The sequence below is a fragment of the Myotis lucifugus genome, unplaced genomic scaffold (assembly GCF_000147115.1).
Source record: "Myotis lucifugus unplaced genomic scaffold, Myoluc2.0 scaffold_27, whole genome shotgun sequence".
NCBI classification, from domain to species: domain Eukaryota; kingdom Metazoa; phylum Chordata; class Mammalia; order Chiroptera; family Vespertilionidae; genus Myotis; species Myotis lucifugus.
Window position 1 is genome coordinate 1,735,677 of NW_005871075.1, and position 11,165 is coordinate 1,746,841.

At 41.4% G+C, this 11,165-nt stretch overlaps 1 protein-coding gene across 1 annotated transcript in view; it reads right to left on the reverse strand.

Moving 5' to 3' along the window:
- Window positions 1-11,165, reverse strand: part of PRKDC (protein kinase, DNA-activated, catalytic polypeptide) — a 187,828-nt gene that overhangs the window by 157,500 nt on the left and 19,163 nt on the right. The window contains 4 exon segments of the mRNA XM_023751911.1: window positions 28-77; window positions 457-625; window positions 1,094-1,258; window positions 3,011-3,157. Coding sequence (XP_023607679.1) covers window positions 28-77; window positions 457-625; window positions 1,094-1,258; window positions 3,011-3,157 — 531 coding nt within the window.

Sequence of the window (11,165 nt, forward strand, 5' to 3'; positions counted from 1 at the left end):
TTTCAAAACATTAGATTCAGAATTTACCTTTTGAAGGATCACTGCTTTAGAACATATTCTGATTAAACTCTGATGCACTGAAAAAAAGAAAACAAAAACAAAAATGAAGTAAACAATGAAAACTACAACCAAACAACAAAAATGATAGTCATCCTTTTTATTAACATAACTTTACTTCTCAATTTTTTTTTCTAAGTTTGTTAAAATCTTTAATTTAACAAACTTAGAGTTTGTTAAATCTGTACTATTCAGATTCAGAAGCACAAGGAAGAGAAAAAAAAAGATTCAAAAAAAGCATAGAAAAAAGAGATTTTGGTCCACCAAAATATATGGAGTTCTCCAAGAGACATCAAAAGATACAAAAGAATTTGGCAACCTGATGTTCTTCATCTATATCATAAAACATGTTAAGTGTTCATTATTCATTATGAAAACAAAAGTGAATTCCAAACTTACCCACAGTATTAATGCAATTCCAGAGAACTGGTCCTTTTTCTGCTAAGGCTAGGAAAACTTTCACTATGGCTTTACAACATACCAACTGCATTTTTGGACTATACTGTGGGAAACTGTCTATCTGTATCACCATGAGATGTTCCAGAACTGAAGTATACACCTCAGGGACCTATTAGAAATGGAGAGCAAACTAAAAGTTAGGGAAGGAAATGAATAAATATGGGAATAACACAAATATTCAAATTAATTACAACCCATTAGACACTATTAGATCAATAAAAAACCTGTTTTGTTATCTATATCTACTAATAAATTTAACATTTATTATTGTGATTACATTTTTAAAAATCAGAGAAAAACTGTCTGAATGATACTTAAAATGAAATTCTATCCCAAGCAGCGATCTTAATTAACCTTTAGAAAGGCAGAAAGAGTAACAAATAACTTTTCCTGCTGTGGGTAACAAAAAGTCAGGTTTCATGACTATAATTCCACTGACACAAAATACTAATTAAAAATGTCACCCTGATCATAATGGGGCCTGTACTGAGTGCATACTGTTCATACAATTCCATTAAGTTATTGAAGAACTGAGATTAAATAAGTTATGCTCAGTTTAAGTAATTATTCCACTTACTGTATCCAGGTAAAGCAAGACACTTGCAATAGACTGGAGGAAGCTTGGCATCTGGTAAATGTGGTCATCAATAGTGTCCATCTGGGTGAGGAACAGCTGCTTGCAGCGTTGAATGAGCTCTACATACATGAAGTCAACATCTTTTGCATTTATGACCTTGCAAGGCTTTAGGAAAGGTAAATAGAAACCTTTATCAAACTTATCAATATCAAAATAATGCTATTTAAGGTGTCTTATTACACCATGATTATAAACTAAATATTAAAAAGGTTTTTAATGGAGAATAGAGATATAAAATACAGTATATCTTACAAAAATGTTTTAAATAATCTGTAAATACACTCTAAATAAGTTTTCATACACAAAGCATCTAGATTTTCAACTATATTCTAGACCAGTGATGGCGAACCTTTTGAGCCCGGCGTGTCAGCATTTTGAAAAACCCTAACTTAACTCTGGTGCCGTGTCACATATAGAAATGTTTTGATATTTGCAACCATAGTAAAACAAAGACTTATATTTTTGATATTTATTTTATATATTTAAATGCCATTTAACAAAGAAAAATCAATCAAAAAAATGAGTTCGCGTGTCACCTCTGACGCGCGTGTCATAGGTTCGCCATCACTGTTCAAGACACTATTTCGATAGTAGGTATCAAAGACAAAAAGACGCAGTCCCAGTCCCCATGAGGCTAGTCACCCAGAAGAGACTGACAACTACATTCAAACTTGGAACACACAACTACTCCACACCGAACACTGTAAGCCATCTTTGTAACTCACAGATCTGATAACGCTACTACCCAGCTTCAGATTTAGCCTTCAGATCTAGCCCGGCCTCCTTAAGGATCTGACTAGTTTCTCCTTTAGAGCCCTCTCTCCTGCCTTCCTTGTCTATCATGCTCTAGTTACACTGTGAACACATCTAACTACATTGAACAAGTTGAAGTTGGTTAGACCACAGTGTATGAAGTTCAGTTCAAAATTCCATGCTCTCATTTACTGCTGAGGCGTCTTATATAATGTTTCTTCTGCCCTAAGTATTTTAAAGGAGCTAACAGAGACAAATGGAAGCAAATGAGGAAGTATCAGGATGAAATGAATAGTGACAGTGGAAGGCTGAAAAAGGCCCTCTCGTTCTCTGAAACAAGGGAGTAGACACTGAAGATTAATCTGTAGAAAGAGAGGTAGCAAGTGATTTTCTCCATAAAAGAGAAGTCAGAGATCCACTAAGAGGGAAATAACTATGGCTATTCTCATTATTCTTATATATAGCTCCTTCTGTCATTAGAATTTCTATTTTTAAAATGTTGAGTACCATCAACTATAATTTTACTTCATAAATAAGAGGCAGCATAGCACAGTGGAAAAACACATGCTGTTTCTAGTCTTCACACCTAAATTTATGTCTTGGTTTTGTCAATTATCAACTGTATGTCCTTTAGTAAGTTACTCAATTCCTCTAGAGCTGTTTCTCATCTGTAAAGTGAAATAATACTCCTAAAAGCTTGGAGGGGAGTTATGAGGATTTGAGATAACACACACAGAATCTTCGTACATAGTAGGCACTGAAAAAACAAGTTACTAGTGCCCGGCCTGCATGGCTCCGTGGTTGAGCACTGACCTATGGACCAGAAAGTCATGGTTTGATTCCCGGTGAGGGCACATGCCCAGGTTGTGGGCTCAATCCCTAGTGTCAGGTGTGCAGGAGGTGTGATTCTCTCAATTCATTGATGTTTCTATTTCTCTCTCTCCCTTTCTCTCTAAAATCAATTTAAAAATTTTTTTTAAATTAACAGTAAAGCAAATAACAACAAAATTATCTCAAGTATGACATACTTTAAAATGCAATAAATTATATCTCTTTAAATACTCCCAATAAAACTAAAATTAAGAGAGAATTAATGATCCATACTCCTGCAAAAAGTCCATATCCACGAATCGCAATGGATAAATCCTTGCTGTTTGAATCCATGTTCCTGATGATTCCATAGAATTGTTCCATGAAGTACTGCAGCTTACTTTTATGCATTTCTGCATCTTTTGCCACCAGAAAAGAAACCTGCAATTGCATAATATTTACTTTTTAAAAACATAAAATGGCAAAACAAAGTAATCTATACAAATGAGAAAGGCTAGGATTGGTTAAGTAGAAATCATTAGTGTGTTTCATAGTTACATACAATCACTTTTACTCATAAAGAATCACTGATTCAATCTGCTTAGTCTCCAACAAGTTCAGAAAAGACACTCCCTTAAACAAGGCTTTATTATATGTGATGTATTTTTCCTAGAGAATGGAACTGAAAGAGACCAAAGAAATGCTGGAAGACCTATGTACAAAAGAAAAAAAGGTTTTGAATTAAGGCTTTCTGATGAAGCAGAAATCATGTTTAGAGCTCATCTGTGGCACACAGGACAATCGACACAGAGTTGTGCACTCCCCATGGCCAGCAAGTTCAGAAATCAGCAACCGACTGGGAGCCTCATTAGCAACTCAAAATGAAGTTCAGAACTAATCATCAGAAAGACAAGGCATCTCATTTTTCCAGAAAATAAGCCCTAGCCAGTTTGGCTGAGTGGATAGAGCGTCGGTCTGTGACCCAAAGGGTCCCGGGTTCAATTCCAGTCAAGGGCACATACCTCAGTTGCAGGCTCCTCCTCAGCCTGGGGCCCTGGTTAGGGCTTGTACAGGAGGCAACCAATCAATGTGTTTCTCTCACATAAATATTTCTCTCTGTCTTTCCCTCTCTCTTCCACTCTCTCTAAAAACCAATGGAAAAATATCTTCATGCCCGCTGGCGTGGCTCATTGTTTGAGCACTGACCTATGAACCAGGAGGTCATGGATTCAATTCCCAGTCAGGGCACATGCCCAGGTTATGGGCTCGATCCCCAGTGTGGGGTGTACAGGAGGCAGCTGATTACTAGTAATGATTCTCATCACTGATGTTTCTACCTCTCTCTCCCTCTCCCTTCCTCTCTTGAAATCAATAAAAAAATATGTATTTTTTGCCTTAGCCGGTTTGGTTCAGTGGATAGAGCATCAGCCTGTGGACTAGAGTCCCAGGTTCGATTCCGGTCAAAGGCACGTACCTTGGTTGCAAGCTCCTACCCAGCCTAGCCCTGGTCAGGGCTTGCGCAGGAGGCAACCAATCGACGTGTTTCCCTCACAACAATGTTTCTGTCTTTCCCTCTCTTCCACTTTCCCTAAAACTCAATGGAAAAATATCCTCAAGTGATGATTAACTATTTATTTATTTATTTATTTATTTATTTATTTATTTATTTATTTTTAAAGCCACAAGCTAAGGCTTAAATAAGTTAGGTGAGGCAAAAGAAAAACGTACTTTGAGAAGCAAGTACATCACTATCTACCAAACTGACAACTGCCTAAATGCAAGACCATAAGTGTTCAAAAAAGCATTCTAATTTCAGCACAAAGACATCCAAGACAAGAATGAAAAGACTCTAGACAACTATCAAAGGCAGAAAAAGGATATCCACCTTTCATTTCCATGACCCAACCTCACACAAAGTCCCACAGGTCTTAGCATATGTCCTTTACAGGCACTTTACTCCCTATTTATTTTAGAAGAAAGGTATAGCACACATACTGCTTCTTAATTTCTTTTTCCATAAACATATCATGAATATGTTCCTCAAAAAGTAAACAAATACCACCTTTTGTTTTTCAAATATATTTTTATTGATTTCAGAGAGGAAGGGAGAGGGAGAGAGAGATAGAAACATCAATGATGAGAGAGATTCACCAATCGGATGCCTCCTGCACACCCCCTAGTGGGGATCAAGCCCACAACCCTTGACCGGAATCCGCAGGCTGACACTCTACCCGCTGAGCCAAACCAGCTAGGGCCAATACCATCTTAATAACTGAATAAAGTATCACATGATCTCACTCATATGTGGAATCTAATGAACAAAATAAACTGATGAACAAAACAGATCGAGACATAGAAGCATAAAACAGAATGCGGAATCTCAGCAGGAAGGCGGGAGTGGGTGGGAAGAGATCAACCAAAGAACTTGTATGCATATATGCATAACCCATGGACACAGACAAGGGGGCGGTAAAGGCCTGGGGCAGAAGGCGGGCTAGAAGAGGTCAATGGAGGGAAAAAGGGACACATGTAATACTTCCAACAATGAAGATTTAATTTAAAAAAATAAAAGATAAAAGTATGATGTGCCAATAAAAACCCCTTTTTCATTTTATGAATATACTATGTTTATGAATTTTAAATTTTTCTAATTTTTTTGTACTTTCAACAAACATACTTCTTATGCATTTTTATCCAAAAGTTTTATTTATAGTAGCAAAAACTTTGAAATAATTATCAAATAGTAGAGAATAGGTAAAAATATTTTGGCTCATATATATAATCCTATATAATAAAGAGCTAATATGCAAATGGTCGTCACACCCTCACATTGTCACACCATCACGCAGTAACTGCTCAGACACTCAACACTGGGGAGAGAGGAATGGGGACCAGCCAGACACAAATGAGCTCGCAAGAGAGGAATGGGGACCAGCCAGGCACTAATGACCTCTCGAGAGAAGAATGGGGACCAGCCAGGCTACGGCCCAGGAGAGGGACAAGCCGCCCACCCCGCAGTCTCGGGCACCAGCAGCTGCGCCTGCACCTACGGCCCGGGAGAGGGACAAGCTGCACGCCCCACGGTCCCAGGCACCGGCATCTGGGGCTGTGGCCCGGGAGAGGGACAAGCCACCCTCCTCGCAGTCCCGGCTGCCAGCAGCTGCACCTGCACCCCGGGAGAGGGACAAGCTGCACGCCCTGCGGTCCGGGGTGCCGGTGGCTGGGATTGCGGCCCAGGAGAGGGACAAGCCGCCCACCCCGTGGTCCCAGGTGCCAATGGCTGCACCTGTGCCTGTGGTCTGGGAGAGGGACAAACTGCCCACCCCACGGTCCCAGGCGCCAGTGCTTGCTGCTGTGGCTAGCCCGGGTGAAGCCGACCTGGGTCCTCAGTGCCTGCGGCCAGCCAGAGGGAGGGAAGCCCGGGTCCTGGGTGCCTGCGACCAGCCAGAGGGAATCCTGGATCCCGGGTGCGGGGTGAGGCAGAGGCGGTTAGGGGCGATCAGGCAGGCAGGTGAGCGGTTAGGAGCCAGCAGTCCCGGATTGCGAGAGGCAGTCGGACATCCCCCGAGGGGTCCCAGATTGGAGAGGGTGCAGGCCGGGCTGAGGGACCCCTGCTCCCCCTACCCCCATGCACAAATTTTGTGCCCCAGGCCTCTAGTCTATAATAATAAAAGCATAATATGCTAATTAGACCGAACGTCCTTCTGGACGAAGCCTGGGCTGCAGCTGCGGGATGGAGGCAGCCACGAGGGAGGGATCCAGGCAGCTGGCCTGCAGCTGCGAGGGAGGGATCCAGACAGCCGGCCTGCAGCTGTGAGGGACAGATCCAGGCAGCCGGCCCGTGGCTGCGAGGGATGGACCCAGGCAGCCGCTGCGGCTATGAAGGCCTACTCTTGCACCAATTTCATGCATCGGGCCTCCAGTGATACATAACAACTATGTTGCCATTAAAAATTAATCAACCAGAGTGGCTCAGTTGGTTGAGCGTCATCCTTTGCACCAAAGGGTTGCCTGTCCAATACCTGGTCAGGGCACACACTGGGTTACATGTTCAAGCACTTACGGAAGGCAACCAATACATGTTTCTCACATCAATGTTTCCCTCCCCTCCTCTTTCTCTCTCTCTCTCTCTCTCTCTCTCTCTCTCTCTCTCTCCCTCAATCTAAGCACATCCTCGGGTGAGAACTAAAAAACAAAAATTAGTCATGTAGACCTTAAAGTGCTATCAGGAAAACCTATTCAACAAAATGGAAAATCATAAGGCTATAAAAATTACAAATAATATTCCTTTACGTCTCTTCCTCCCTCCTCATTCCTTCCTTGTGGGGATGAAGAGAGCAAAAGGGGGATAAGAGGGAAAGAGGGACAGAGAAAGGGAGGGGAAGGTCTAAAAGTATCACCACAAAAATGGTGATTTTTTTTCCCCTTGGTGGTAAAATTTCAGAAGATTTTAACAGTCTCCTTTGTACTCTTCTATATATTTTTAATTATATGCAACCAACCTGAAAATGTTTTTCATAAAAACTGTGTAAAAAGGTATTGGATAAAAAAAATTCTTCAGGAGTAATGTTTAAAATTTTTAAATGCAGGACATATAGTAGTCAAGACAATATTAGAAAAGAAAAAATTAAGTTGGAGGATATCCACTACTTTATTTCAAGACTTAATATAAAGGCAGAGTAATCAAGACAGTGAGGTAGTGATATAAAAATAGACAAAAAGATGAATGGAACAAAATAGAAAGTACACAAATAAACCCACACATATTTGCTCTACTGGTTTTTAACAAAGGTACCAAGGAAAGTCAATGAGAAAAAAAGAGACCTCAGTAAGTGGTGCTCAAACCAAAAAAGTGAGGGAGGAAAATAACTCCAACCCTTACTTAACACTCTACACAAAAGTAATTCAAAATAGATTACAGACCTAAACGTAAACGCTAAAAACTATAAACTCAAAGCATCTTGAAGAAAAAGAAAAGAAAATCTCTGCAGGCTTGGAATAAACAAATATTTTCTACATAGGATATAGAAAGGAGGAACTAGTTGGAAAATTGGTAAAATGTACTTCATCGAACTTTTAAAACTTCTGCTCATTGAAAGATACTGTTAGGCAAATGATAAGGCGAGCATCACGGCAGTGTATGACTGCCTCTTTGTATCTCTCCTTAAATCTACAACTAGTCAAACACCTATAATCCCACAAACATTCCTCTGCTCAACACATTAGGATACCTAAGAGATCCACACATCAGTACATTAGTACATTAGAAGGTGGGCATATTATAAGACGTACGGGAGGCAGGCTGGGGGGGTAGAACAGAGACAGTGCCTATACCTGCTCTTCCCTGGCCACCATGGGTAAGCCTGTGGCCGCAGTGAACAGAGTAACAGTGGAGGAGACAGCGTATGACCTCTCACAACACAGACTATGATAGAGGAGAGGCAGCAGCAGTGTCAGCACCAAGAATCCGGCTCCCTCCCCCAAGCACAGTGGTGCTCTCACCACCAGAAAGACTGGTAGCAGCAGTAGACACATCTCCAGCCTCCCACACACAGTGCAGCAGTGCCAGCTGCCCAAGGAGCCAGGTAGCAGCATGATTAGCTAATGAACGGGGTCTCCTCATCTGCCACCTCCCCCCAATGATGGTGGTGCCCTGAGACACAGGCAACCTGAATACGGCGAGGGCACCACACCAGTCACCCAGGCAGCGACTCCCACAACCATAGCAATGTCCCCACCTACTGGGACCTGAGAGGCACAAGCAGCTCATGTTAGAGAAAAAAACTTGCACTATTGCACCCTCTACTGAAAAACTAAAGAAAGACCTTTATTATCAACATGTTGAATTGTTAAAATCAAAACAGTACCTAATTAAGTATTCACTATTCTAATGCACCGGAGAAGAAACCATCAAGTACCATGAACAACCAAGATAACAAGGTATCACAGAAAAAATGAAATTCTCTAGAAACCCAACTCAAAGTCATAGTGAACTAAATGATAAGAGAATTCAAAATAGCAATCTTAAAGAGACTCAATGACATACAAGAACACTCAGAAAGGCAGTTTGATGCGCTCAAGAATAAAATAAATGAACAAAAGTCATACTGTACAAAGAGATTTAAACTAGAAAAAAGAACCAAACAAATTCTGGAAGTGAAGAACTAAAATGAAATGAAGAATGTATTACAAAGCACTGGAAATAGAGAAGACCAAATGGAAGGAAGAATTAGTGAGCTTGGAGATAGAAATTGTTCAGATGGAAGAGGATAACTAAGATATCTTTAAAATGAAAGAACTCTACGAGAACTGTCTGATTCCATTAAAAAGAGCAACATAAGGATGCTGGGTATCCCAGAAGGAAAAGAGATGAAGAATGAAACAGAGAGCCTATTCAAATAAATTATCGACGAGACCTTCCCAAGCCTAGGGAAGAAACCGAACACACAAGCATAAGAAGCTAGCAGAACACCTAACTGTCTCAATGCAAAAAAAACTTCTCTCCAAGATACATAGTATTAAAACTGTCAAAGGTTCATAATAGAGAAAGAATTTTCAAGGCAGTGGGTTGAGGGGGAAGTAACCTACAAAGGAAAAACCAACAGATTATCATCAGATTTTTCAGCAGAAACTCTACAGGAGAGAGCAGAACGATATATTCAAAATATCAAAAGATGGTAATAGCAAGACAATCATACTCCATATAACAAAGTTATCCATTAGATATGAAGGAGAAATAAAGGCTTTCAAACGAAAACTGAGGGAACTGACCACCAAAAGACCTGCACTACAAGGAATGTTGAAAGGGGCTCTTCTACCTGAAACAAAGAGACAAAAGTACATAAAACTGAGTAAAGTGAAACACACAGACAGAATAAGAGAAAATGCAACTACATTTCAGAAGAGGGTACTAAACATATAATTATAATATAAAGTTTAAAGGGGGGAAAAGCAGTGAAAACAACTATAGCTACTTCTATTTCTTCACAAACACACAATATAAAAAAAGATAATTTGTGCTAATCCAAATATAAATAGGATGAGGTAACTGGTGGAACCGGTATAGGCAAATGAAGATAACATGCTATCAGAAGAAACAGGACTATTTTTTCAAACTGATATATATACTTTTTTTCACTTTGAAAGAAATATATTTATCTCACCTTTTCCTGAACAAGTACATGGCTTTGGTCATTTGTACAAAGATTCTAAAAACTGGCTTTCAGCCAAATGAACGTTACCATGACAAGCTTGAGCTCTGACTCAATCCCTGTGCAGTCTGCTCCAATGGCCTAGGCTGGACATCTAAGCCTGGAAGATGCCTCTGGCAGCTCCATGCTTTCCTCCCCTCCCCTCCTCAAATTCGTATTTTAAACCATCCTTATGGTAACCACAAAACAGAAATGCAGAGCTCAGACATGAAACACTAAAAAGAACGAAGTGAAGAAAAACATTATAGAAAACCACCAAACTAAAACAACACACAAAAACACAAGGTAAAAGAAACAATGGAGCAATCAGAAAAAAAATATAAAATGGTAATAGTAAGCCCTCACCCTATCTAATAATAGACAAACATGGTAATTGACCATACCTCCACTACGCTTCCCATTGGCTAATCAGCAGGATATGCAAATTAACTGCCAACAAAGATGGCGGCCGGCAGCCACGCAGCTGAAGCGAACATGAGGCTTGCTTGCTCCAGTAATGGAGGAAGCCAAGGTTCCCCACCTGCCGCGGCCCAGCTCTGAGCTCCGGAAACAACAATGTTTCAATTATAGAAGCCAAACAAACCCCAGATACCTGCTTTCAGCTGGCCACAGCCTCAGAGCTTAGAGCGCCAGTGATGGCAACAGAGTCTTAATTATAGAAGCTAAACAAACACAGATACCTGCTTTCAGCCAGCCGCAGCCTCAGAGCTGGAGCCAGGCCTCAGAGCTGGAGCCGGCTCTCAGCTCCAGTGACAGCTATAGAAGGTAAATAAATCCCAGAATTTTTTTAAAAAGAGAAAAAAAAAGGGTCTGGGAGCTTCAGTAGCCGCCAGCCTGAAAACAGCCCTCAGCCCCTCACCCAGACTGGCCAGGCACCCCAGTGTGGACCCCCACCCTGAAGGGGGTGTGACCAGCTGCAAACAGCCATCAGCCCGTCATCCAGGCTGGCCAGGAACCCAAGCGGGACCCCCACCTTGATCCGGATCACCCTTCAGGGCAAACCAGCCGTCCCCCACCCATGCACCAGGCCTCTTTCCTATATAGTAAAAGGGTAATATGCAAACTGACCCTAACAGCAGAAAGACTGGGAATGACTCGTCACTATGACACACACTGACCACCAGGGGGCAGACGCTCAATGCAGGAGCTGCCCTCTGGTGGTCAGTGCGCTCTCACGGGGGGAGCTCTGCTCAGCCACAAGCCAGGCTGATGGCTGCCAGTACAGCAGTGGTGGTGGG